This window comes from Scatophagus argus, chromosome 21 (assembly GCF_020382885.2).
Source record: "Scatophagus argus isolate fScaArg1 chromosome 21, fScaArg1.pri, whole genome shotgun sequence".
Lineage (NCBI taxonomy): Eukaryota > Metazoa > Chordata > Actinopteri > Scatophagidae > Scatophagus > Scatophagus argus.
This window is the reverse complement of record NC_058513.1, coordinates 5,485,564-5,513,142: the sequence shown is the minus strand read 5'-3', so window position 1 is coordinate 5,513,142 and position 27,579 is coordinate 5,485,564. Positions and strand designations below refer to the sequence as shown.

The 27,579-nt window shown below is 40.0% G+C and overlaps 2 protein-coding genes across 5 annotated transcripts; one reads left to right on the top strand and one right to left on the bottom strand.

Annotated features, from left to right (window-relative positions):
• Nucleotides 1-4,512: 4,512 nt before the first annotated feature.
• Nucleotides 4,513-13,811, top strand: LOC124052780. Its single transcript, XM_046377437.1, has 3 exons — nucleotides 4,513-4,649; nucleotides 4,736-4,832; nucleotides 6,201-13,811. The coding sequence occupies exon 3, from the start codon at nucleotides 6,328-6,330 to the stop codon at nucleotides 12,655-12,657; it is 6,330 nt and encodes a 2,109-aa protein (XP_046233393.1). The 5' UTR covers nucleotides 4,513-4,649; nucleotides 4,736-4,832; nucleotides 6,201-6,327; the 3' UTR covers nucleotides 12,658-13,811.
• A 747-nt stretch (nucleotides 13,812-14,558) lies between these two features.
• LOC124052781 (bone morphogenetic protein 2-like) lies at nucleotides 14,559-22,068 on the bottom strand. Of its 4 annotated transcripts, XM_046377438.1 has the most exons (7): nucleotides 22,005-22,068; nucleotides 20,530-20,708; nucleotides 16,381-16,802; nucleotides 15,984-16,123; nucleotides 15,701-15,817; nucleotides 15,382-15,541; nucleotides 14,559-15,111 (listed from the first exon to the last, which is right to left on the bottom strand). In XM_046377438.1, the coding sequence occupies exons 3-7, from the start codon at nucleotides 16,691-16,693 to the stop codon at nucleotides 14,705-14,707; spliced, it is 1,137 nt and encodes a 378-aa protein (XP_046233394.1). In that variant the 5' UTR covers nucleotides 16,694-16,802; nucleotides 20,530-20,708; nucleotides 22,005-22,068; the 3' UTR covers nucleotides 14,559-14,704. The 4 variants fall into 4 exon arrangements, with proteins under 4 accessions (XP_046233394.1, XP_046233396.1, XP_046233397.1 ...); XM_046377440.1 differs by lacking the exon at nucleotides 22,005-22,068 and having other exon boundaries at nucleotides 20,530-21,976; XM_046377441.1 differs by lacking the exons at nucleotides 20,530-20,708; nucleotides 22,005-22,068 and having other exon boundaries at nucleotides 16,381-16,615; nucleotides 16,722-17,789.
• Nucleotides 22,069-27,579: the final 5,511 nt, after the last annotated feature.

Genomic DNA, 27,579 nt, shown 5'->3' with positions numbered 1-27,579 from the left:
TTGTTTTCACAGAAATTATACTATAACATCGAATAAGCAAATTTTATTGTTAAAACAGATGTGAAAAGGATGTTTCTGAATATAAAATAAATAAATAAATAAATCTTACACACTTCCTACATCTTGGTTTCATTAACTGTCAAGCTGCAAACACCCAAAAGCTAAGGTCATTTTTGCACTCAGACTCAAACAGTAACACTACACAGAATGCTGTACTCACCCAAATCCATCACCACAGCATGCCACATTTATGTAAGACTGAGAAATATTATTTACTATTAATTTCATCATACAGATGTCCATTGTACTCACCAGTGATGAGGACAGCCCTGATAACAGCTGGCAAACACCCACACATATGAAATGTTTTCATCGTTCTTGTTTCTGGACAGTTTACTTACTTCCTGTGAGTGCTGTGAGTCTTCACTCACGTATAATGATGAGCAATTTCCTGAGCATGTGGGTTTCAAAGCCTTGCTGATGAAAAGAGTACATCCAACCTACTTCTTTTGAAAGTTATACAAGCTGCTTTTTTGCACACATTTCCAGGAATGAGAATTATTAAGAGTTTTAGCATTGAATATTAATTGGTGAGAAATTCCCATTAAAGTATTCAGGATATTTCTCAGATAAAAACAGTATTGTACCTGTAATTTTCCAGTTATGGGACTAATAAAGGATTATCTTATCTTATCTTATCGCTTGGATTCACTTTACTGGTGGGTAATATAATCAAAACAACATATGCCCCATATCGTCTTCATGAAAGTTTTTACTTTTTATTTGCTGTGTGGTTCTTATGTTTATTTATTAAATGTCATTCAAAGAGAAAATGTGTTCCAAGTACTGCGCAATAAGTTTTAAGACATGTCTGTTATTGTTTATTGTTTATTATATTGTTTATCTCTTATACATTCATATTTTTAGTCATAACATATCGTCTTCATGAAAGTTTTTACTTTACTTGCTGTGTGGTTCTTATGTTTATTTATTAAATGTCATTCAAAGAGAAAATGTGTTCAAAGTACTGTGCAATAAGAGTTAAGAGTTAAGTTGTTTATCATATTGTTTATCTCTTATACATTCATATTTTTAGTCAAAACATCCATTCCACATTCACAAATCTAAGCAGATTTTATAGGTCATGTAGTTCAAGTTTTATGTAATTTTTCATGTATTTTCAGTTGCGTGTCTCGACTCAGTATCAGTATGTGGTTTGCACCGCTACCTGTTGACACTCTTTGTTGGATGCAGGTAACTGATAATGTTGTGCAAGTGGAAAGATTTGTGACTAGATGTTGCAACAGACATGATGATCATCAGATTTATTACTCCAAATAAAATATCAAAGGTCAAGGTCTCTGCTTAAACTAGACTGGATCCGACCCAGTGGGCTTGGACTTGGTGAGATATTTTGGTCATACAATTAAGTTAATGGAGTGTTTGGCAGTTGGTTTTTGTCCATGTTTAACAATTTGACTTCATGAGATGATGATGTAACTGCAGTTGACTGTGAACGCTCTTCTCTTATTGGTCAACTGCCTTACCAGCCCTTGAGGTTATCAGTTATTGCAGTCCTGTCATCACTGTCCTCACACAAGACAAATAACAGCTGCTGTGTGATAAAGTTAAGTTCCACTGGAGCTGCAGGCTACAGTCTTAACTGTTTTTTGTATCTATAAAATTTCCTCCAGGCAGTTTACAACACATTTACTATCATTGCTGAAAATAAAACATATAGGGAAACATCTTCATCACCCCCCCCAAAAACACCCAACCAAAAACATAGCATCTGTGCTTCATCTCTGTAGTGACCAGTGTACCAGTTTGACACTTTCATTTCATCATGCATGGATAATTAAATGTGAAATTTGTTTTTGTTCAGGTCAAGTTTTTGCTGCCATCAGAAAAAAGGTGGACCTTGCTGCACACAATCACAATGTGCTGATACAACAAGAGTTTTTTATAGAAAGAATATTTACATGGTAGGTTACAGTGTTTCTCTGTCACTAGGTCTTCTTTCCTTCTTCTGCATGTGATCTGTCTCAGCTGTCCTAGAAGTCCCAAACTTGGGTTTACTAGCCTGTCTGTCCTGAAGGCGGGTACCCTCCCTGCCTGTCTGTCTGTCCCACATCTCTTGCTGGCATGAAGGAGCGTGAGCCAGTCTGCTTTGTAGCTCCCTGTGATTTCACAGCAAACAAGAACACATGTGGGTGTCAGTCATAATGACATAAACAAAGACTGAATCCTGAACCTGGCAGACTGGACCTTCATTCTTTGGTGTCTGTTGTCCCACTTGCCTTTCTGTCTGTCTGTCTGTCTTTGTATCACAGATTGCGAGCCAAAGCATTCAGAAATATTGATCAAAACAATAAAAGATCAGGAAAATATAAAATATAATCTACAACAAACAAGATCAAGTAGCACAGGGTCTCCCCCTCTCCTATTTCTCCATGCACATGCAGGCAGCAAACAAACCCACCCAACAAACAAACTCCTAAACAGTCAAAGATGGAACACGATTCATTAATTATTTAGTCAATTTGAAACGACATTGTCTTGCATTATTCACATACAATGCCATATTTTAAGTTTACAGTGCTTCATGCTTAAAAGATAAATAAAAGAAGATAATTTTCTGAAATGAACTTCTATTCCCATTATAACACAGGTTATCTTTTTGGCTAAGGTAAAAGAAACAGCTGGGCAGCTGGCACAAGCACTGAGTCAAATTCGCTGTTGGAGGGTTGGAGGCAAACAGAGAAAGGTGAGATTTGGTGTAAGAGGGGGAGTAGGTGGTGGGGGAGACAAGAGTGCAGACAGTAAGACTGAAATGGTCTCATATCATGTCTGTGCTCACAACATGATATTCCCACAATGCTCAACAAGTAACACTATCCACCCCAAAACAATGCAGGGACTTTCCCTGGTAAAAATGAACAAGCCACATTATCCACAAGTGCAGTAATTATATGATTTAACTAATGAAATATGATTTACATAGCTGTTTATATCTATTGAGTCAAGGAAGAACAGATTTAAGTGACCTTGGTAGAGTCTTGCGCTTTGACTAGACATTGTGCAAGTTTATGGTATTTGTGCATTCAGCATAGATTTGTGTAACATTTTGGCAGACAACGGCATGTGTTAATGCATAAATCTACACAGCTAACACGTACAAGGTTTGCGCTTGACTGATTTGCTGAAGAGTGGAAGGTACAGTCAGCAGAGTGGCTGGCTGTTACCTTATGAAATACAGCATATCAGAAACAGACAGGCTTAAATATGGTACCTTGATAAAATCCTGCAGATGCTCGGTTCATGGAGCCTTGGAGTTGTTGTCAGACTCTTGGGCGACTTTGTAGTGAAGCAGATGCAGATGATGGTGATACAAGTGGTATATTAATATACTGGCAATGTAATGTAATTAAATGTAATTGAAAAGAAACAGTGCGGCACGGTGGTGCAGCGGTTAGCACTGTCGCCTCATAGCAAAAGGGTTCCAGGTTTGAATCCTGGTCTGGGCCCTTCTATGTGGAGTTTGCATGTTCTCCCTGTGCCTGCGTGGGTTATCTCTGATACAATTAGGTTAACTGACTACTCTACATTGCCCTTAAACACTTGTCTGTCTTTGTGTGTTGGCCCTGCGATTGACTGGGTACCAGTCCAGGGTGCACCCCACCTCTCGCCCGTAGTCGGCTAGGATAGGCTCCAGCCCCCCGCCCCGCAGCCCTGACAGATAAGCAGTATAAAAAATGGATGGATGAAAAGCAACATAAACTGTAAATACACAGTAAATAGCTCTCTTGTGAGACATAAAACCATGTTGAGCCTCACAGCATTTCTTAAATGCTCCACTTTCTCCATGTAGGGAATTCAGAGGGTCAGCTTCACATGTGACCTCATCTGTTGACTTCCTCTGACTCACAAAGGGTAACAAGTCAACAAAATGCCCTGTCCATTTCAGCCTAATCTCACAGCAACAACAGCTGCACTGGTCCTAAAACCAGACGACCCAGTCACACACCTTCATGTCCACGACACGGCCTTGTAAACAGAGCTTGAACAACAAGAATTAGCCCTTCCCTATTATAGTTGCATCAGTCAGCAGACATATGCCTCCAGCCAGCAATCTCCACTTCAGGGACTGTCATACTAATCTGGAGTTGTGTGATGCAATGGCCTATAACAGAAAGCTTGTTACTCTGGGTTGACAGAGGCAAAATGAGTCACAAGCTAAATGTTGGCCTATGATGTTTGCAATCAGGTAAGTACACCCCACCCCTCTGTATTTTCTCCACAAATACCCCAGTGAATAACGCCTCTTCTTCATTGACACGAAGGCCCTGTCATCTTTGCAAAGGTGCTTGACAGTAAAAAGACAGGGTTCATATGGGAGCCTATGAGCCCTAACTGCTTAGTTACAAAAATAACCAAGGACCGTGTTCATTTCATCTACTGGCCTGTGTTGCCCTGCCACTCGACACCCACTGCTTATTCCAATAGGGGCTAGCTAGCTGCGTTCTGTGTTGCTGCTCAGTTTGGCCACACCGACTTGTGCATCTATTTTGGTATCTTCCGAGTTTGCTATCAGGACCCTGGCCACACCAGTGCATTTGAACATGGATCTGAGGGCTTGACTCACTTTGGTGAGTTTTCTTTGTTTCTTCAACATCAAGAGAAAACGTATGTTCACTATGAATGACAAGAGATAACTAGAATTTGTTCTCAGCAGGTGTTCTTCAGTGGATTCTTGGCTTCTACACTGAGGATTTGTGTTTGATACCACTGTCTTGGACTTTTACACTCAGCATGAAAGATCCATCACCAAGGTGAGGGAGCAGTGTACTTACATGGATGTTTAAGATGATATGAAAATACTGAGGGCCAGCAGACAGAATAAAGAAAAGTTTCTTCATTTCAGATTTGGCCTAAATGTTATTGTCCAAAAAGACTTCTTTTTCAGCACAAGAGCCCTTCAACACGTCTGTATTTATTAACACAAAATCATTACACCTGCATACTGTCAAATCAGTTACACTAATATTTACACATCTGTCTGGAAATTACAAATTATATTCCAAGAGTGCACACAGTACAGTTAACTGGGCTAGCTCATTCTTTGGGTATAAATACACAAGCAGATGGGGGGAAAGTACCGTTGCTAACTGATCTCTGGTTATGAGACTGTTGGCGACTAAAGTCTCCTCAAAAGCCAAAACATTCTTTAGGTCAGACTCAAGATACAGTAAAGTCACTAAGTTCTATCAGTAGCAGTATTAACTGTTTTGTTAGATTCCAATAATAACGATAATACTGACTTTTCTTCGGCTACTGTAAGCTCAGCTGCCCTTCCTCAAATCATTTTTGACTGTCAGCATGTTTGACTCATAATGAGATTGCTTTCAAAAAGTACAGATTTAATGTAGAGATAGAAGCAAACACATCATCAGATCACTGAGTGTCTGTGTTAATATTTGTCTTCAATAAACCTCAGGGTCATGGTTTTGCAGATAGTTAAGAGTTGAGTTATCTGCTTGTTGCTGTGCTCCCAGGTCAGGATATATAAATGGGTTAATGAGCTATTCTAAGACCTCACCCAGATAGCTAAAGTAAGCTACAGTAGAGCAGCTGCTCTTGAGGTGCTCTCTGGCTGATGTGATGATTTACTTGCACTCTATGGCAAACCTGCCACCTTGAATATTGTTCTAGAGCTTTGTATATAGTAACTGCGTATATAATAACCAAATGAATTCATTAAATGTGAAAAAGATATGATAACATTTGAAATGCAATGTGGGTTAAGTTTGAAATGCACACACCTGAACAATGGAAATGTTCGTGTTTTCTAATAAAGTCTGTATAAAAAGGCCAGGAGCTATTCTCATATCCACCAACAGTATGCTTAATGTTCACAGCTTAAGGCAACATACGGTACTTAAAATAGCCAAGCACATGGTATGAAGTGTTTGTCTGCTGCCTGCATAGTGACAGCATGGCTGATGGCAACATGGCACATGTGTACATAAAGGTCATCAGCGGAAGTACAGAGTCCACAACCTTTTATAGTAATCATGCTAATCAGACAACATTTTTGTGAGTTTTTACAAATGATGAAATTATAACTGCTTACAATGTTTGAGTAAGTATATTGGTATAAAGCTTTTATGCACTGACACTGATTTTACTGTCTTTTTTAGGAAGCTTACATATCCCACCACTTCACTAAATTCCATCTGAGCTGAAAAGAAAACCAAAGGATCTGCAGAGCTGCATCAACCTGGTAAAACAGGTGATGCACAAGACAGAAACACAGTTGTTGACATCATGAGCTGTGTAGAAAAGCGACACATGAGCCATCGGATGGGAAGCATGCTGCACCATCGCTTCCCCAATGGCTTCACCGACTTGTTCATGGATGAGACTGATCGCGAGGTCAGCACTCTCACTGACCGGGCCTTTCGAAGTCTCTGCGTTGGAGATGACGCAGTTTACAATGACGAGTTCTTGTGTGGATACTCACCGTTTAGCTGCCGCAAGCCTTTAGCAGGGGAGCCTCTTAAAAAGACTCATCAAAAGGAATCTAAAAAGCAAGGACAAATTAAAAATGACAAAAATTATGCTCAGCCATGGACACAGCAGCAACAGAAGAGTATATCCCACATGTCATCTTTCCTCAAGGCTTTAAGTGCCACAGAGAAAAGCTGTGAGGGGATGTTAATCAAAAATGGAGGTATGACAGACTCTAAGGGAGAATCTTGGGATAAGTCGGCACTTCGCAGCATCCAGAGAGAGCTATCGGAATTCTCCTCGGATTATCACACCAATCTCAAAGATGTTGCCCTTCCCTCTGGGAAATCCTCAAAGATGAAAAATCGGAAAACCACTGTCAAGCTAAGGAAACTAAACATCAAAAACTTTTTCCTCCACAGTGAGTTTAGTCCTTTCCAAACATGGAGAGATTTTAACCAGTTCCCATTTGGCCAGGAGGACACAGTTCTCCCCACAGATAATATCCCTAAATGGTATGACATGCCTTTTTACAAGGAACTGACAGAGGCACACAGAAAAGAGACTCTGCATACAGAGGAGGAGCAGTCAAGCCAGAAAGTGGCTGTTGAGCCCCCTCCCCCCATTGCTCCTAAACCCATCCCTCCCTCTCCTCCGCCAAAAGTCCTGCCAAAGCCCTCAGCTACTCCAGCTGAGAAGAGGTGTTCATCAGATGGACAGGATGGGAGCTCTGCCCCCTGGAGGCGCAACAGGTCCAGGGCAAAAAGTGTGATTCCAGTCAATCAGTCCGGAATGCCACCTCAGGAAAATAATTCAAAAACATTGGATGAAAGTCTTTTTTTGGTCAAAAAGGAAGTCAAATCTGTGGAAGTGAAAGCAGTTGAAGAGGTGAGCTCTTTGGCATCAACTCCATTCAGCATCTGCCAGCTAATGACTCCCCTCATTCCCTCCAGACAACCAACAGAAACATCAGAAATCCTCCAAGGGGTCTTTTCGCCCTCTGCCCTTGACCTTCCACTAAGACCACAATCTGAGGCCAAACTGACCCCTGAACCTCCAGTCAAGCGGGACAGCTATAAATCACTTGCCTCTAGCATCCTCTTCAATCTTAAAGACAACAGGAAAAGGGTGAAAAGCCGTTACAGTCCTCCTAAATTTAAAGCTTTAGAGGTGCCTGGGAGTGGCACACAATCTCCACAGTCAGATTATCAGAAACATCCATATGCTGGCTCTGAGGGCAATGCATCTGGCTTAAGCACTCCTGCAATTTTAAAAGACGGACAAACAGTTTGCTGTGCTGTTTCGGAATGCAACAGCACCCCGATAGTTGATGCTACTAGGAATGACACTGGGAGACGTCTTTCAGAGGATTATTTGCTATCAAATCTACTGCACACCAAAAGAGAAGCTGCAGGTAACAGTAGTCTTGGTGAGGAGAATCCCATCTCCCCTTTCATACAGTCAAAAAAGAACAAGAGTCCCATGGCTAAAAAGCAAAACTATCCTTCCCTGAATTTATACAAGAAAGCCAGCAGCCCTGTTAACGATGATATGAAATATCTTCAAGTTCCTCTGGACACTGGTGCTCCTACAGCCATAGACCAAGTAAATGAGGCAAATGAACTTTCACCACCTACACTAAACAAAGAACTTTCTCCAAAGGCAGCGCCAACAAACACAGGGCTTTCACCAAATACTTTAAATGTCAACAAAGATTGTTTGCCCATAATTTCACCTCAAGCACTTGAGAAAGATGGGTTGTCATCAAATGTAGCAGTAGGGAAAAGACCACCAAATCTACCAGACAAGGGAAAACAATCTGAAAAAGACATAAAAGAAAAATACTTTGGAGCACAGCCCGTTAGTTTGAAGGGAAAAGATACGCTTGGCCAAACCATGAGCACAACTGATGTGATCAGAGCAGCAAGGGAAGCAATTAATGCAGCTAAAAGTAAAGCTCGATCTGCAGCTCAGTCAGATAACACCAACAAGCCCATTTCAGACATAGAAGAACTGAGGGATATAGAGATAGACATGAAGGCTGCCCATTCAGATGAAATGTTTAGCAGCAAGATGGAGAGTTCAGAACCAGAGAACCACACTATATCATCTCAAAGTAGAAATTCAACACTGGCTGCTAAAAAAGGGAATGTCAAGAAAGAGCCTCCACCAGTCCCAAAGAGAAATTTTGTTAAATCTGATATTCAACTCCATTTTGATAAACAGCAAACACATAATGTTGACAAACTCAGTAACGGTATTTCGAGTGATGCAAAACTAGACTTACCACCAAGTGAAAATGAATCTGTCCAGAAACAGGGCAAAATCAAGCATATATTCTCAGCCAGACAGAACAGTTACATCAAATGTCAGAGATACTCAGTGACCGATGATGACCAATCAGAGGAGCTTGATGAAGGCAATGTGAAAGTGAACACAAGAATGGAGACGGGTGAGGAAATGATGTCAGTCAGAGAAATGAAAGATAGTGAGCACATAATTAATGATTTGCATGCTTTGAAAGAACTGGAGAGGGTAAGACTTGGTGATCGTGTATTTGATAATGCAAAGAACAAATCAGGTGTTAACATAGATGAACAGGCAAAGGCTAAAAATGATTTAATCTCCAAGGAGCTAAGGAATATTAAGAAGGGTATGCTGTCTATGAGAGGGAACACAGCAGCTAAGAGAGAACTATTTGCAAATAAAGAAAAGGAGCAGAACAACCAGGATACTTTCACCAAGGTAGACAGCAATGTTATAGTAAACAAAGCACTTTTCAATAACAATTATGACAAAGCCAAAATGGCACTTGAAGAGATTATCTCAGAAAGGCAAAAGAGAAGTAATACATTAACGGAGCAGGATGCAAATTCAGTATTTAATGAGAGGGCCAGTGATGAAAGTTGTGTGGCAAGGATACAGCAACGTAAAAAATCTGTGAAAGATTCTATGATAGAGGACAAGAAAAATGGCAGCACTCTTACACTAAAAGAGAACGACTTAAAAGACAGGTTAGGTGATCTGAGAGACCACAATCACATGAGACAGATCTTGTCACAAACTAAACCTGGACTTGTTGAAGCTCACGTCTCAGGTATTAGGATGGCGCTATCTGAAGTGGACAAGATTGGCAATGAGTTAAATGCGCTCCAAAAAATTAAAGCTAAACATGTTAAAGATAAACTAAGTGACAATTCCAGATATGAATCAGAAGAGGTGAATTTGAGACATACAGAGAGACAGCTATCTGAAGAGAGTGGAGAAAGTCTGATGAACCAAAATGAAGTCAAAAATAGAGATGCTCCTCCTGTCCCTCCCAGGAGCAAAAAGGCAGGAAACAGAAGAGATGTAATTGTGACTAAGGACACAGACAGTTTGAAAGATGCAGGAGAAGACGGTATCTTTAACAAAGATGGAAAACAGGAAAATGGAGAGGAACACCTAAAAGACAGCACAAGCTCCGAAAAACAAGAAGCAGATAGTGACCTGTTTGCAAAAGAATCTGGACACAGTCAAAGCGAAACAAGATCCGAAAGGTGGGATGTGGTAAATAATGCAAATGTAAAGTTTGATACTGTAACTGATTCAGTTATATATGACTCCATTTTAGCTTCAAAATGCCTACAGTCTGAAAATCGATGGTGTCGATCACCAGAGATTATAGGAAATGAAAATAAGGCAAATAACTTTCAAGCAGATACGAGCCCCGCTACAGGAGCCACATCTGAAAACAGCAATGACAAGACACAGGAAACTTACAAAGTAAAGCGGAAAGCTCCTTTAAGACCAGACCATCTAAACACATCAGATGGCAATGTAGCTAACAATTTGGTGGCAGAAGAACCTGACAAAATGAATAGAGCTAATGAGGAAATAAATGCAGACGTAGAGACTCTCAGTGAAATCCCCAGGAATATAATATCACCTTTACTATTGGTAAATGGTATCAGCATCAGTCAGAGCCCACCTGATCAAGCCAGCTTGTCCTCTAAATCATCCTACTTCTCTGTGGAAAGTGCACTGCACAGAAATACTGAGACTGAGTCAAATGTTTACCACTCTCTGGAGAACCTGAATGGAGAGCTGGAGGAGGTTGATGAGGTGAAGCAGAATATTTCACAAAACACAAAACAGGATTCAGACAGGACGGAAGTGGAATATTATTCTTTAAGTGATCATGAAAGTGAGGCAGAAGTTGCAAAGCGACCAATAAAATTTCCTCAAAAAGAGACAGAAGTACCATACAAGGACAGCAAGGAAACAGAAAATGCCACTGCAGAGCAAAGATTAAATCACGATGAAAATAATCAGGCACCACTGTCACCCTCCAACACTTTCTCCCCTTCTTCAGGGATTCCTGCCTTATTTAAGGTCAAGGACAACACTTTTAGCAATAAGTTGAAGAAAACTGCACAACCCTGGTCACCAAGAGGAAGTCTGAGTGGTTCGGAGAGGGGGGAGGATGAGTTACCTCAAATAAAAGAAAATCCAGAGCTCCCTCCAACAAATGAAACTGTCACCAGTGATAATACACTAGTCCATGAAGAAATGTTCAAACCTAGAGAAATTTCATCAAACAGTGCACCTCACCTGCTTCAGCCTCCTTCAAATCAGCAAAGTGAAAACTTAAAAAAGACACGATATGGAGGGTTACTCACTGTCCCACAGGAGGAAGACAGATTTTCTGGAGTGAGTCTGTCATCTGAAGGAGTAGAAAGTTTAACAACCAGCACAGCTGACACAGCTGATGAGTTGGGAATGAATGTTGGAGTACTGTCAGAATGTGAAGCATCAAAGGTTCCTAGTGAAAGGTCTGGGTCCACCTGCAGTGGGAATGAAAGTCAAACAGGGCTGCCCAAACCACCAGCTGTCTTACCCAAATCTGAAAAGGCTGTTCTCAAAGCTATTAAGCTGACAAATAGAAGGATGAAGAAGGAGGAGGCCCAGAAGTCTTCCCACAAATCATCCAGAAGCAGCAGCAAACAGAGAGCGGATAGACACAGGAGTGACAAATCTGAGCACAAAAGCAGCAGCAGTAGAAATAGCAAGGGCAACGAGAAAAAGCTTGACAGAGAAAAGACTGAAGTTGGTCATCGTTCCAGTGAAAACCATGGTAAAAACAATGACAACCATAGTGAGCATCTACTCAATGAAAGAAGAGGCCACAGCAGCGAAAACCTCCATCATGACAGAGCAGACGTGGGCCACAAGACTGTGAAACAGAGCCACGATTCAGTGGAAAGCAATAAGCAGAAAATTGAAGCACTACCTGTTGTTGCAACTGAAAGGCAAGGCCGCAGCAGCAACAGACACATTCGAGATAAGCCAGAGCGAAGAGACTACAGCAGTGACAGGGTCATAAGTAATGTACCTGTGTACAAAGCCCACGTCAGCGAGAGAACCACATCGGACAGACAATTCCACCGATCACAAAGCATTGATAGGTACTTAGTAGATAAAGTGGAGCGCAGGCTCAGTGCTGATGCGTCAACCAATGAGAAACTTGATCCACGGTCCCAGCGCATTGAGAAATCTATCATGGACGAGCTTCAGCAGAGAGGCCGATCCAGAGACAAGGCGATCAGAGACAACCCACTAAGAAGAAGTCACAGTATTGATGCACACAACACTGAAGTTTCTCATCCTTCAACCCTGTCCCGCCAGTCAAGCCACACCAGCCAACTTTCTCGCCAGTCCAGCATTGAGCACACCATTGTTACTCAGTCCTTTCCTATGACCCAACGAAAGCTTCTCCAGGATCCAGACTCTGGGCAGTACTTCTTCGTAGACATGCCGGTACAAGTCAAAACAAAAACTTTCTTTGATCCTGAAACAGGAAGTTATGTGCAGCTGCCGGTTCAGCCACCAGAGGGTGCTGTTCCTCAGGCATCCCCCTTGGAGGTTTTGACCCCACCTCTGGTTGTTTACCACGGTTTTGTCCCGGTGCCTCTATCTCCCATGGCTCAAAATGCTACAATCCAAGCCCCTCATATAGCACCGGAGGAGTTTGAGCAGAGACACCAAGAGAAGTCAAGGCAAATGCACTGTAAGGACAGAAATCCATATTTAGAGCCTGTCTATGCTCAACATGACCACATGGTTGGGGAGTTTCTAGGCACTGAGGAGCTGGACTGTCCAAGCTGATAGGCCATTGAGTTTGAAAGGAAAAATCCAACAGCAACAAAATGGACCCAGAAATGCAAGGTACATTGCCAATATCTATTTCATTTTGAACAGTCTTTGTGTTTCAGGGAGGATTTTTCCTTCAAGGCCTTTCCATAAATTGTCTGAACCTTGCAATGCTTTACTTGCCTTAATTTACATGACTTGAGTATGTATGCAGGGTTGATTTGTGTAAGATAATGCGCAATTTGTGACAAAAATGAAAGGGACATGGATTATCCATGTACATAATGTATTTAAGTGTAAACAGAGAGGGTAAGCTTGAATGTAAATGTGGAATATAAATTGTAAATGCTGAGAGTTTGTTGTATACATCTGTAGTGGTATTGGGGTCTCCACTGCTCTTCAGGTATTGTGGCTTTTTCTTTTCTTATGATTGCAAAGTTAGTTGCCTTTTTTCACCGAACAGTTTGCAGTTGCTTAAGGTATCATTAGTGACACTTGAAACAAATTGAATTTATTGAGAAATATGTCTTTGATTTGTATGTTATTGATCATGTCCACACAACTAAATTTTAAAAACCTTTATGCATGCTGAAGTTGAAATTGTGGTTACACCTGCTGAATGTGTTTGATACAACAGAAATTTCACTCATACTGTCTGAGGGCTTGAACTAGCATTGATGCAATTAATGTTTTTTAAATATGGAGAGAACATGCAGGAGAATTGGTGTTGCAAGTTTGTTGCATTGGAATTTTTCCAAACTAGAATAACGCAGGGCTGTATTGTGTCTGTGATCCATTCCAATAAAAAACAGCTGTTGTTACAGACTGTACTCGTATCACTAATTTCTCTGCAGTGTCATTCTTATATAATGATTATAACTGTTACTTATTGGTGATTCAGTGTGGTTCAATGACAGATAAAAGTGACAGTTTTTGTATAATTCTTTCAGCATGCAGTGAAACTCCACATGTTCACAATCATTAATTAACTTCATTATTAATTACAAATGAGTGAACATTGTACTACAAGAAGGTTTTCGATTTGGAACAGATTTAAAGTTGCTCTTGTTTAAGAGTTTTTTGTATATATAATAGTAATTTCTATCTTGCCATCTGTTGGTCAGCAGCTGAAGTGACAGGAGTGAAGCAGATGAGAAAAGTGAGTAACACCCTGTATGTTGGTTTTATTTAATTAGAATAGGAACAATGATATAAAAACAAATAAAAGGAGGATAAAATTCAGAGTCAGTCAGAATGAAGCTTTCCTACAAATTGTTTTAATTATAGAGGGACAGCTCATCCTGCAGCATCTGGTGTTGCATCTGGTATTGAATGTTTATGTAATAAAATCTTTATTCTATTGTTTCTAATTTATGTTACAAATGTAGTGGCTGTGAATTTTGCTTGTGTTATGACTATTCACATTTCAATTTATTTCAGTTTTTTTTAACTATTACCTTTCACTGCATTGTTATGATGTGACATCACAAGGGACTGGATTACCCAATCCAAATACCTGTTTGTGGGGTATAAACAGTATAAATATAATACTCAGATACAATCAAATCCAAGTACTGACATTTTTGCGAACTGAAAACTTAGAAGCAGAAAGGGCAGTAGGTTATTAGATATTCTATAAACAGCTTCCCATGGGCTGGCTAATTGGCATGGACAGTCTCACCTCCAGACGACCTTTATGTGGTTATACAATGTTAAAATCTAAGTTCAGTTTAAATTTGAGTAATTTCCAACCTAGCACCACTAGTGCATGACTAAGAACAAAAACTATTCTCAGCTGATATAGTATAATTATAAGTTAATATTTTCAGGTCTGTTGTTAATCGATTTTGGCATCCTTTCATGAAAAGGTTTTGGAATCTCTGGACTACTCTAGACAAAGGATCTCTGATTAATAGTTGGGGAATAGTTGTTTTATTTGTCAAAATAACACAATATTTAAACATATGCACGAAAATACAGTATTCTGATCAACTCAAGTAAGCCATCATCTCCCCATCCCTCTCTGTTCCAGTGTTATAAAGTGCAAATGGTGCACAGCCAGTCAGTGACAGCCGCAGCTTAACGCCACCATGTCGTCATATTGCTTCAAAACCACGTTCTCCTCATCATCAAAGTATAACAAACTGATGGACTGGAGTCTGTCGGGCACGCAGCAGGGAGCTCCCACTTCATCACTAGAGAGCTTGAGTGCATGCATGATGGAGCGCACAGTGGCGTGATTGGTCGCTCTGAGATTTCCCCCCAAGGGGAACGGGCAGGAGCCTTTGCAGTGATAAGCATTGTACCCCCGGGGAGAGATGATCCAGCCAGACCAGCCGATCTCCTCAAAGTCAACGAAGAGGGGAACCCGCTGGCAGGACTGGGAGCGACCCTCGGGCAAGAAACGTGGAGACGCCCGCCGTCTCCTGCTGCGGTGGTCGTGGAGCTCAGGGGCTTGTTGGGCTTGCCCTGTGGAAAGATGAACATAGTATCAGATTAGCATAGCATCATAAACATTAAATATACATATTTAATATAATGAGCCAAGTTTTATTAACCTTTTCTATTATTTCAAATAGTTGATTCATTTGTAGATTTCATACAGTTTAGTCATATAATCTTTACCCAATATTGCACATTTTGGGGTCCATAATGTAAATGCAAAGTAAATTGCAGTAAAATACCATCTCATGCCCATTCTCAGTATCTTCCACATTCATACCGCAGCCATCAGCTTACCAAGGTATGATTGGTTTAATGCTCTTGTCCTCTCATCGTCTGAGAATATGACCAGGTAGGCAGTCATGTGTGTCATTGACTCCATCCAGTTACCAGAGGGAAGCGTGGTCACCACAAGGATGCCGTTATTCTCCTGGCTGTTACGGATCCACTTTGACACCTGCCATTCAGGACATGATTGAACAGATTAAACACTTCATCCACCTTTCATCATAGTCTCACTCCAGTAAAACTCAGCTAAACTGTATTTACGTACTGTATAAAGGAAACTAAATCACCACAAATTTTATTCTTAATTAAAACAAAGGGATGATGTTACCGTCTGAGTGACATTGAAGACTTCCCATCCCTGTGTGTAAAGGGGCACAAGTCTAGAGGTAATGAGGTTTCCTCTCCATGGCTTCACCCGGCTGTCCAGTACCTCATACAGATCCACCTTGACAATCACAATATAGAGCTGTTAGTTCACTAAAACAAGGTTATCTGTTCTTATTTGGACATTGCTTGAAATGACTCACCAAAATGCTGCTGGGAATAATAAAGTTATGTCCATTATATCCATATGAGAACAGATTAAATAAAGACACACAAAGGACATTTACCTTATAGAAATGAGGTCCATATGATTTTCCGAGGTAGAACTTCTGTTTCTTTCTGAACCAACGGAACTCCGCTTTGATCATCCTCTCGTCTCTGCCGAAAGACGACAGATTGAAGAAGTGAAGCCTCTCTCCAGTATGGCCTGCAGACCAAAATATATCAAATGCATCCTCAGTTAAACGTTTAAAATAATATTTTGGTAAAGAATTAAACAAAGACATTTTATCATAAACACTAGCCGCGCGTAATCGTGCGTATTGCACACTTGGATAACAATTACGCACTCTTATCTACAATATTTGCTATTGCTGTATGACCAAATACTGACCAAATTTTCTAAAACATCTTCCCACAAAACAATTACAGTCTGTACGTAAATGTCACTTTGTTTTTACTCACCTTTATCCTCGAAACTCCGCACTACGTTTCCCTCCAGAATCTCCTTCTGGCTTTTCGGAGTGCCATTGGAGACTGACACCGCGTCAAAAAGATCCAACATAAACTGAGGCGCCTTCTTGTGAGGGGCCACTGCCGGACCCCGAGGTAAATCCTTCAGATGGACCAACGCGTCCAGCTTCTCGTTCACCGTTTTCGTCGCGTCCAAACCCACCTGTTGCCCTGCTGTGCCTCTGTCCTGTGGGATAGCGAGCGGAGTGACGCATCTCAGCTGGAGAGCCAGCAGGAGGCAGAGGCAAAGAGCTCCTGCTGTCATTTTAGTGAGAGTGAACTGAGCTCTACACCTGTGGGACAGCGGGTGATAAGGGCGACCCGCTGCCTTTGATGACAGGCTGCCCCTGATGACAGGCTGCCCCTGTATTCAGCTAACACCAGGAGATGATTGGGCCGTGATTGATGATGGTGGGAAAACAACACAAAGGAAAAGTGAAAATGACCCGAGAGTCAGCTATATTAGATAAATAAATGATATATTTCCCTTCATTTGTATATGCAGCTTACAGTAGGTCAGAGGCCATTTTATTCATTCATTCGTCCATCCATGTCTCTGCTTGCTGACTTTTATCAGGAAGCAGAGACATGTTGGTAGAGATATGGACGGTTTTCTGAATCTTTAATGCCGGCTGTTTATAGATCATTTAAAAATGATAAATGATATAAGTATCAACAGAAATTACAAGCCTATGAAACAGTCTGTTGAAATAACCCGTTTAGCCTCATCAAACCCATTAATACTGAATATAGGAGGGGTGTGCATTACTGAACAGATGAAAAACGGATATGGACAGTGATTGAATATTTAATAAAATGTTGCTTACACATGTGGCAACAATATGCTTGAAGTTATTCATTTAACACTAAACATGAGGGGTGAAACCGCACAATGGACAGGCTGTGTTACCACACTGCATAATTACAGGAGTTTCGTCATAGGGACCAATTAGCGGGCCAACCAAATAAAGTTATGATGTTTTGCCGCCGGTGCTCCACATCGTGTGTTTCTCGGCCCAGTTGTCTGTTATCAGTATGAGGCCAGTTGCAAGAGAGCAAACGAACAGCCGAGCCGTGACGCAAATGAAGCGCGTTTTCAAAAGCTGCTTGTTAATGCGCACATTTCCACTAAACGCAGTCGGTCATCGTGTCCCCTCCCCTTCTCCGTTACTGTTTGAACAGTGAGTCAGAGTTAACACCGAAATCAGCACGACATGTTTATTCTTCCTTAAGATGAATCCGAGATGATCTCCAATCAATCAGGTCGAACAAAAGGGATCAAATTCTCAAGATCATCGTGCTGATCAATAGCTCGGTCTCTCCCCTATTGTTAGTCAAATTCGTGGCGATTACACAGGAATGATGATCCCTTCATTTAGGGGCCATTACTCACGTTTAAGACCCCATGGCCAATGAGCCATTTTCTGATCTGTCTTGTATCACCCAGTAGCCACGCTGTCAGATAAACAACAGGATAGATTATAGCTATAAACACTGCAAACAACAAGATACCAGGCGAACAAATGATTGGATTTGCTTGAACAGAATTTGTATCCTTTAAGCATTTCGTGCTGTATGATTTCTTTTGTTTACAGTCAAGTTCAAACTTCCAACTTTGTTATCCAGAAAAAGTTAGAGGAAGTATTTACATGTGATTGCTCAAATGCTAATGACAGACATCAGGGTAATATATCAGTGTGTGTAACAGTGTGTGGCATGTTTCATGCTTTGAGATGGTGTGTCTGTCTTTAAATTTAAATTTCCTGTTAAACTAAGGACAGGAGATGCTGATGAAGTCATTACTTAAGGAGTGGTGAAGCCCAGCAGAGCTAAATGACTCACACATTGGCTGTGCTTCTTTCTGTGATATGTGACTGTGTTGTTCTGTACATGTCTACTGTGTGTGTGTGTGTGTGTGTATACTGTATGTGACATCTGCCACGTGAACGTATGTGAGACAGCTGGCTGGTGTGGGATGTCCCCAGATGTTTACACTGAGCATGTGCTGCTCACAGATAGGCTGAAAGGAAAGCCCTCTGACGTAGATTTGTGCAGAGCTTCACCTAAAGGCTGACAGATGACGGCACTTAATGCTGTATACAATAAGGTCTATGATGGAGCTGTGAGCCATGAACTGGAGTTTTTTTTCGAGACTTTTATATAACGATACAGTCATCATGTTGTTTTCAAAGTGAAAGCGACATGACGGAAATATTCTCTGTGTTCGATGAATAAATCTCTTAACCATAGCACTTACAGTTCATGTTTACTCAGCCAAAGAGAATAGATCTGGCAGAGCTGACATCTGGCAGGATGCTGCATTGGCCTGTCAGATACATATTATGCACATTCCATCCATCCATCCATTTTCTATACCGCTTATCTGTTAGGGTCGCGGGGGAGCTGGAGCCTATCCCAGCTGATTAAGGGGGAGAGGCGGGGTTCACCCTGGACACTGGACACCCCTGCCCATTATGCACATTCCTTGTAGATTAATCTACAAGGAGTGAGTTGCATTTGTGAGTAGGTTTTATGCCTAAACCTAACTGAACTGTGACTGTATGTCTAAGGCTAAGACAACAAAGGTCACATGTTTAATGTCACCTGACTTTGTCCATTCCCTGCAGGTCTAAAACTCATAAAATGCAGTGTAAAATCACACGTGGAAAGCTTAAAATACGTGCACACCTTCAATGGGCCCTGCTATTTAGATTACAGGTCATGTGATCACACATTGCTTTGAACAACCTGCCCGCACAAATGTGCCCCATGCGTTGTTCTAGCTTAGGGATACTCATCACACTCCAAGTAAACATCAGCCCTCAGATACTGTGCTTTACGTTTTCACCAAGCTGGACTACAGTGCACTAAGAAGACTGATATTAATATCCAAGGCATTTAACTGCCTTTTTCATGGTACACCACCAAATGAACTAACTTGATGAATCATGAAAACAGACCAGATATCGGAGATATTTAAATCCCTTTTTGAAAACTATCAAGATAATATGGACTGGTGTGAGGAGGACTGAAAGTGGAACAGTTTACACCAGCCATTGTTCCAACACTGTGAGAGCCAAACTTGTTTCTCCAGCTTACCTCATATTAACAGGGTCACATAGCAAATGTAAATTTTCATACTTTAAAGCCACATGTTATAAATTATTGTCATATAATTGGTGCCTGAGTCTGTACCAGGGTAGGCTGGTTAAGAAATTTTCCCATTTCCAGACATTATTTATCAGCAGACATATGTAAAAAGAAATTAAGTCAGAAGGATAGGATTTGATGTAAATATTGCTAGTGGAATTTGAGGTTAACGCCCAGATGGAGTCTCAGGATGTAACAAAATGTACTGCAACTGCACAGTTTAATAAGACTCACAGCTTTAAGCTTTTTGCCACAGCAGACATCTTGACTTGTGGTCTGAAAAGCACAGGTGTTACTAATAACATTAACGATGGCTCAGTTATGTTCAAGTGTCCCAGTAAGTCATGGCAGTGTGACTGGGAGTCAACATGCTCAGTTCAAGCAGCGCCCTGAACCTGAAGCAGCTTGATGGAATTCAGCCATCATTAACTTTATTATTCAGTGCTATGCCTTTCCTACTGTGACATGTTAGACTTGCCCACTCTTGTCTCTCTTCAACACTGATCAAATCTGTGTTTCTGTTCCAAAATCTCAGCATTACTTTGGCAGTGCTTAATGTGCGAATTCTGCTGTTTATTAACTGTGCCACATTTACTGCGTTTTCACTGGATGTTTGCAGTGCTCTCAGCTGAACAGCAGATAGAGCTATTGACTTAGGCATGGTAAAAACAAGAAGCACATTTTCAGTGATGATGATGAGTATGATCACATATATATATAGAGAGAGAGAGATACATATATAGATAGATATAGATATAAATAATACTTAAGTGTAGACATTTCGTACTTTCAAAATTATTTAAGTTTTACTTTTTCCATATAGAAAACCCCTTAATTGCAAATTCTGTGGTTTCAAGCTAAAGAGAAAGATTTGAGGGCAGCATGAGGAATTTTAACTGTTAAGAGATTCTCTTTATATCTATATCACATTTTAGTGCATTCTGAACTTGCCTTTTTGCTTGATGATCATTGAACAGCACATTGGAGAGGAACCTCTCAGATTTCTTCATCGGGCACACTGGATGGTGCATTAGCTTTAGCGTGCTGTTGTTTTCTCTTTCACCCAGGGCCGCCTGGCTCCACATCTGACAGTGTGCCCATGTGTTAATGACTTCACCTTGTGTTAAATACTGAGGCAATTAGAGACACATGGAAGGCATTTGCTACAAGTGCTGGCCACTGCTGCAACTCTGTTTGAATGAATAATGAAGAGGAATACAATCACAGCAAAAGTGGAAACATATGACATGGGTGTTGGAGTCAGCGTCAATGTAATGTGGTTTTAAAAAATGCATCTCTGTGGCCTCTGATGACAAACAAGCAGGATCAGCAACCTTTTGAGTATCTGAAATATCCATTTTAAGTAAGAGGCTCTGGCGTCTCTCTCTGTCGTTGCTGAGGTCACAGCTATAACTAATGATGTCACTGATAGATGGTTGGTGAGCGCAGTATCTCAGTATCTAAAAGACATTGTTAGTTTATGCCTAAAGAACATGTTGGAAAAAAGGTTGCCGCAATAAATTTGCATGCTAATTATGAAGTAAGAGCCTACAAGTGTTTAGCTTAGCTTAGAGCTTCCGAGGTGCTGGTAAGTGGATTTTCTCACCTAAAGAAACAAAGCTAGTTGTTTCCCCATTTCTGCTCTTTGCACTATGCTAAGCTAACTGCTTACACATAAGCATAAGAATGACATTCATCTTCTCATTTTAGTTTTGATAAAAAAAAGAGTATAGTGGAAGAGGTGCATTCAGATTTTCCATTTCAGAAATTCAGATGAAACCTTGCTAAAAAGCAGGGATTAACTTTTGAGGCAATGGAACACATTGCAGTACACCTCACCAATAACTTACTGAATAAAGAGAGAGATAAATTTGTGCTATGAATTAATGCATTACAAGAATGAATTAAGAATGAATGCCTTGGTTTGAACCAAAAACTGAATGAAAGTGAAAGGACAGTTTGCATAGGTTGGGCATGGCTGTATGATTAAGCAGTGGAATTCTTTGGCAAAAATCCTTAAACAACTCTGCCCGCACAGACTTTAGTTCTTCCTGATCACTCAGTATACTGTGCTGAGTTACTTGAGTCCTTTTTGAGTGAGTATTACCAAAAACCTACTGGTGAAAACCTATTCTAAAGTCCCTTTGGGTCATGCAAGTCTGAGTCCGCACAATTAAGGGTGCAGGCAATATCCCCACTACTATAAAACACATACCAAACTGTGTTTCACCTCCAACTAAAGACCAGAGCAGAGCACAGTACTATAGAATGCTTTCAACACAACAACAAAAGATATTAGCTACATGTTAGATTGCTATGTGGTGTCATGTCTTTGTGACTGTAACGGAGAGCCAGTAACATCTCAGCTAAAATCACGAGTCCTGTGGATCGATATCTGTTTGATGCCGTGAGTCCTGCTCACTCACTCAGCTCAGTCGGTTACAGCCTGATTCGACTGATCCTGGTCGGCTACGTTTCCAGCCATACAGGAAGTTTTTCAGTCAAATCGAACAGAATGAGATGCCCAGTGTTTGAATCAATCAAAGCATTCAAGTCATTGTTAGCTTTAATAAAGCTGTTTCAGGGCTGTGGTTGGTCTGATAGCTGAACTGGTATTACTCAGCAAACAAAACTTTATGAAACACAAAATCGTAATGTGTTACAAAAAGTTTGATACTTTCACATCATTTCCAGAGAAACCCTAATCTATTAAAGCAACAAAGAATACAAAAAAGAAAATAAAAATTTAACTTAATCTTCAGTTTTTACACTCATTATCTTTTCTAAAAGAAGGTAAAGAAAATAAAGATAAAACCTCAGTGTCTGATGTACATTGTAAAACCACCTGTATGACCCGAGTGAAGTGACTTTAAAAAGTCTTCTGATTTCTCCTCTCTTTTTTTTCAAAATATACAAAATGTGCATGTTTTAATTTGTCCAATGATTAGTCCTTTACTTGAAGGCCAGCTGAAATGAAATAGATCTTGTGATCTGATTGAAAAAATAAGTCCACACCGTAAAGGGGGAATTTCTGTGTTGTATCTTTTGGTTTGCAATCGAGCCAGCCATTTTTGCATTATTTTGGATAAAAATAGTGCGAGCTCTCCATCTACAGCCAATCAAATTACTGCATAATGAAGCTGTAAGGTCATGTTTTCTACAGAACTTTCCCAAAGACCAACAATACATTTAAAACACACTGACATTATTTTTCACTTCTAATAGGATGAGTGAACATGATTTCAGTTGTACTTTAAGTTCTTTTCAGCCAGTTGGTTTAAAACTGATGCTGTGCCAAACCGATAGACTGTACTGCCAACATATATGTTGCACCTTCCTATTCTCTTTACATGTCTTCAAAGTCCTTCAGCATTTTCCTCATGTTTGCAAACTCATTAAGAGATTTTTCACACTGCAAGGCTGAATATGTGATACAGTTTCTCAACTGCGCATCTTTAGGGGTTGAAGTGATTCGACTGATGAAGTTTGGCATGGCTGGAGTCACATCCATAACTTCCCTGCTCCTTTGTGCCGGTTCAGCTGTTTGTCTAAGAAACTGCTGTAGTTGTCTTGTTTCTGACAGACCTCTTTTTGCCTGTTCTCCAGTTGTTGTCCTTAAAGAGGATGATTTTTCCTCCAACTCCTGAGACACCACCATAATGTCTTCCAAGATAACCCTCTGTGGTTTAGTTATATCTATGAATTCGTTTCCCAACTTTTCCACAGTTTCTACACTTATTTTCTCCTCAATTGCCTTGACCATATTTGCTTTAACAACACCTGTCCCTCCAACAATTGCAACAGTGCATCCTAGCACTGCAATGAGTACAGCTCCTTTACCAGCTGATGACACTCCGGCTAAGATAGCTGCAACTATTCCGAGTCCTCCACAAGCTGCGCCTACCAATCTGGTTGTGTTTGCTCCTTTCTGCACTTCCTTTACTTTTTCAGATATTTCCCAAAGCTCAGTTGCAATGGCTTGCATCTTTTCTTTCTTGCTTTCATACAGTTCAATAAACCGTCTCCCATTTTCACTTAGTGTGTGTAGCAGATCAGACAAGTGAGGAGGTAATTGTTTGGTGACGCCTTTTGTTCTTGAGTCCATTTTTAGAAAGTCTAAAAATGTTACAGAGCCTACTCTATACATGGTTGAACTCTGTGAGCTATGGGTGAAAAGCACCAGAGTTTCAGTCCGCTGATGTTTTGTTTTGAGTTTTGTTCAGAGTTTTTGCTTCACTTTCATCAAGACAGGACCATATATCACTTCTTAGCCTTTAGCACATGCTTTAGAAAAATATTACAAACACTGTTAAATACAATTCAGCAACACAATGAACAGACAACACCAGAATAATTGGCAGCTTTCATGTGCCCAAACTTACAGAAGGGTTATGAAGCATTATTTACACTGTAGCTTCAGATGTTCTTTTTTCCTGCAACCTCAAAACTGAAAGGTGAAATAAAAAACAGATGGTAGATTGGTATGAGATTGGTATGGCATCAAATTCATTTAAATATTCGAACGTATAAAGATATGCTGTCGGCAGTCAAATGCAAAGTAGATAAAACATTTTGCAGTGAATATTACCTTGTTGTTTTCACTATCAGTTTGCGTTGTCATGATGGTGTCATCTTCTTGGTCTGAAGGACGAGGAGCCAATTAAAAAAATTCAGTCATTGTTGATTGAGAAATGTAGGCGACCTGAGGTGGTGCATTAAATATGGCTGTTAATGTGGATGTCAGAGAGGGTATGTTGTAAAGTGATTCACTTAACTTAAAATTAATCCAGCAACTAAATTACTTAAACATTGTTAAACCCAAATGAAATATAGTATTACAGCATATATCCTAGACATGCTTACCTAAATGGATCTGACAGGATTTTAACATAAGCTAACTGGCTGTTCAGAGGACTCTATTGATCACTAAATTCCCTAAAAGATTTCTGTGCATTCACAGATTTTTAGACATTCACAAATACTCTCATGTCCTCTCTGTGTAAAGCAAGAAAATGCTGAAAAAGAACAAGTTAGTAAATATGGTCTTCCAGTAATTGGCATCAAACAACTATCATTACAATCATTACAACTATAATAAAGTAAATTGCCTTGAAATGACTTACATGATGGTTCATCCTTTCCATTGTCTGTGTGCACCAAACACTTTCACTTTGAAATGTGTCAATCAGCAGTCCACAGCTCGTTCCTTTTTATTGAACATTTCAGTCACATGGCTCATTAGTCACTCACCAAACCAACTTGGCATAAAACAGAAAGTAAACAACTAATAATAGGTTTTATCTGGCAGCCAGGTTTGTTAACAGATCAGAAAAACAAAGATTTTTAAGATAGGAGTGTGTGAAAATGGCATCAACAGATAACATGAGATGGTTTTTGCTAGTAAATTCTTACCATCTATTGGCTAAACACTGGAAAGTTGCTGTGTTCAGGTCAGTCAGCCAAATATAAGATGAGCGAGGCCAAATTACTGATTTATTAAATCAAAAATGTCTTGAAATACTCACCTTAAAAGCAGCAATGGGACAAGTTTGAACCAGTATTCAAAATGTGTATAATTATATGTTCTTTTTCTACTTTTTCCAAAATATACTCTAACCAAAATGAAATATATTTCCAAATTAAGACAAACTAAAATGAAAAAGTGAAACTGAAATGTGAGATAATAATAATAATGTCTATAATAACAATAACAGATTCTGTTGCCTCATTAACTTATGACCTATGATTACAGTTGACTGATTGCTCAAACTTACGGTCTCTCTTCAATCTAGACTGGAACTTTGTTACTTCAACTATTACTATAAACATATATTAACACACATGTATTAAAACAGGACATTCACAACAGATCAATAACCATAAATCAACATATCAGAATTAAATAATGCAGAGAAATCAACATGAATCAACCAGGTAAAGTATAGAAGCTAATTCTCTTCTTCTTCTTCACGGTTTCATATCCTAAATGCTCTGCGTCTAAAAACAAGTTCCTCTTATTTTGATTGTGGTTACTGAGATTGTGAGTACAATTAATTTCATTTCAGTGTTTTCCTGGAACAACAGGCCACTATGATCATCATCACATGTTTTAAAGGTTGGTATGTAAACTGGCCAAACCAGAAGAGCCAGTTCTCAAAGAACAAGAGATCAGAGCTCTTACAAGTGCAATGACAGTTGCCGCTGTTGTCGCCTTAGGAGCATTACTACATGTGTGTGTGTACTACTTTTATTATAAATATTAATTGCTCGAATCTCTAATGTAACTGCAGGCCTGATTATACACACATACACCCAAGAAAACTGGTGCACACTGCATTCGTGTGTTCTAGCTGAGCCCTGACACCCCTGTCTTAATGGTTTTAACACCTGTAAAATATGTTTATCGGGCAACAACACATCAGCATATGATATGCTTCCAGAATTATGTAAGGTATTAATGCCATGTTTGATATTTAACCAGAATGTGGAGTTTGGGATTGGAAGCTTTGGTAATAAGACCCGCCATTCAGAGAGTGCAGTCACAGCAGTCCCACATACTGATAACCTGAGAAAGCAAATTCACCATTTTTCCTTCATGGAATTTTAAATGTCTATAAAGTTAATAATGTGTTAAGTAAAATAAAAATATAACTCAAATTGAGTTAGCCACAAGTCTACCTTTAAAAATAATCCATGTGTAGAAGAAAAATAAGCCAAAGAAGACCCTTTGGATAGGTTCTGTAACTGTCCCACCTGTAGTTCAAACAATACTCATCTACTTAACAAAACTGGACCATATAGGACCTGAAGTGAGCTAGACCCCATTTAAGCCCACCCTGGCTGAACCATTAGCCCAAGTGAGTGGACACAATAGGGGCCCTTGTGGGGCCTGAGGATGGTTGCTCACATGGAACCCAATGGGATCCCGCGTTGGAACCCTTAGTGACCCATTACCTGTGTGCATTTCTCTTTTGAGTTTTTCCTAACAAGAACTGTGTCAATTCTTTGTCCACCCTTTAATCCTACACATTTTCCTTTCCTGTTTTCCCTTCTTAAGACTACTCCCTTTAAGGTCAATCTAGACATAATAGCTTCTCCTAAATCTCTGCTTCATAAAAATGTCAAAATATAGTTTAAAGACATTTTGCAGTAAGGTGAGCTGAAAATGAGAGTGCTTAGAGAAAGACACATCATAAAAGGACTAATGAGAGAAATGACAGACATCGATAAGGAATGACAGAAAAGAGAGACTGAGACGGAGTGAAAAGACAGAGCAGGGTACAGAAAACTGAGATTTAAAATAAAGCAGCCAGGTTTCTGTAATCCTCCATCGCCATACTTGAGACAGGAGTATTAGCTTAATACTCACTGGAGCCATTAGAATGACTACAGGATATCCTCCTCAGCTCCAATGAGGGTAGGAGTGTATGTGCTGGTCAGGTAGAGACTAAAGGACTTCCTGCTTCATCTTTCCATAAATGAAGATTTGGCTTACCTTTAAGTATATCATTTTCTTGATGGAAGACTGCCCAAAATTTTGGACTACGTGCGAATGCACAGTTCGTGTGCAAGCAGGCCTGAGTATCCATATGCAAGGTTAGGCTACTGTGTATGAATAAGTATCTGTAGACTACTAGAAGGAAAAAAAGCAAAACTAGCAGAAACAAAATATATATATTTAAGTTCCTTTAAACACCACACTGATAGCAAAAGTCTCAACTGCAGAGAATACAAAACATAGGATGATGTTGTCTGTATTGGTATTTTTGCGGTTAAACTGACCTATTAAATTCATAATATTCACTAGTTACTAAAAGAGGGAGAGAGAGAAAAAAAAACAGAGCACCCTGTGTGCTAAAGTAACATCTACCAGTACCTCTAGAGAATAGAGATCACTAACTAACATTCTGGTAACATCCTGGTTTAAAAATACCGGAATTCCTCTTTAAGTTTGCTTATTTAATATCTGAATTCAATCTTTCATCTCATTCAGATCACAGC

What these genes read in the sequence shown, in the direction of transcription:
- LOC124052780 (XM_046377437.1), top strand. Translation starts at nt 6,328, where the DNA reads ATGAGCTGTGTAGAAAAGCGACACATGAGCCATCGGATGGGAAGCATG.
- LOC124052781 (XM_046377438.1), bottom strand. Translation starts at nt 16,693, where the DNA reads ATGACAGCAGGAGCTCTTTGCCTCTGCCTCCTGCTGGCTCTCCAGCTG. An exon ending in GCGGAGTTTCGAGGATAAAG is followed by an intron (nt 16,124 to 16,380) that starts GTGAGTAAAAAC and finishes TTTGGTCTGCAG; the next exon opens with GCCATACTGGAGAGAGGCTT. An exon ending in TCTTCAATGTCACTCAGACG is followed by an intron (nt 15,542 to 15,700) that starts GTAACATCATCC and finishes CCTGAATGGCAG; the next exon opens with GTGTCAAAGTGGATCCGTAA.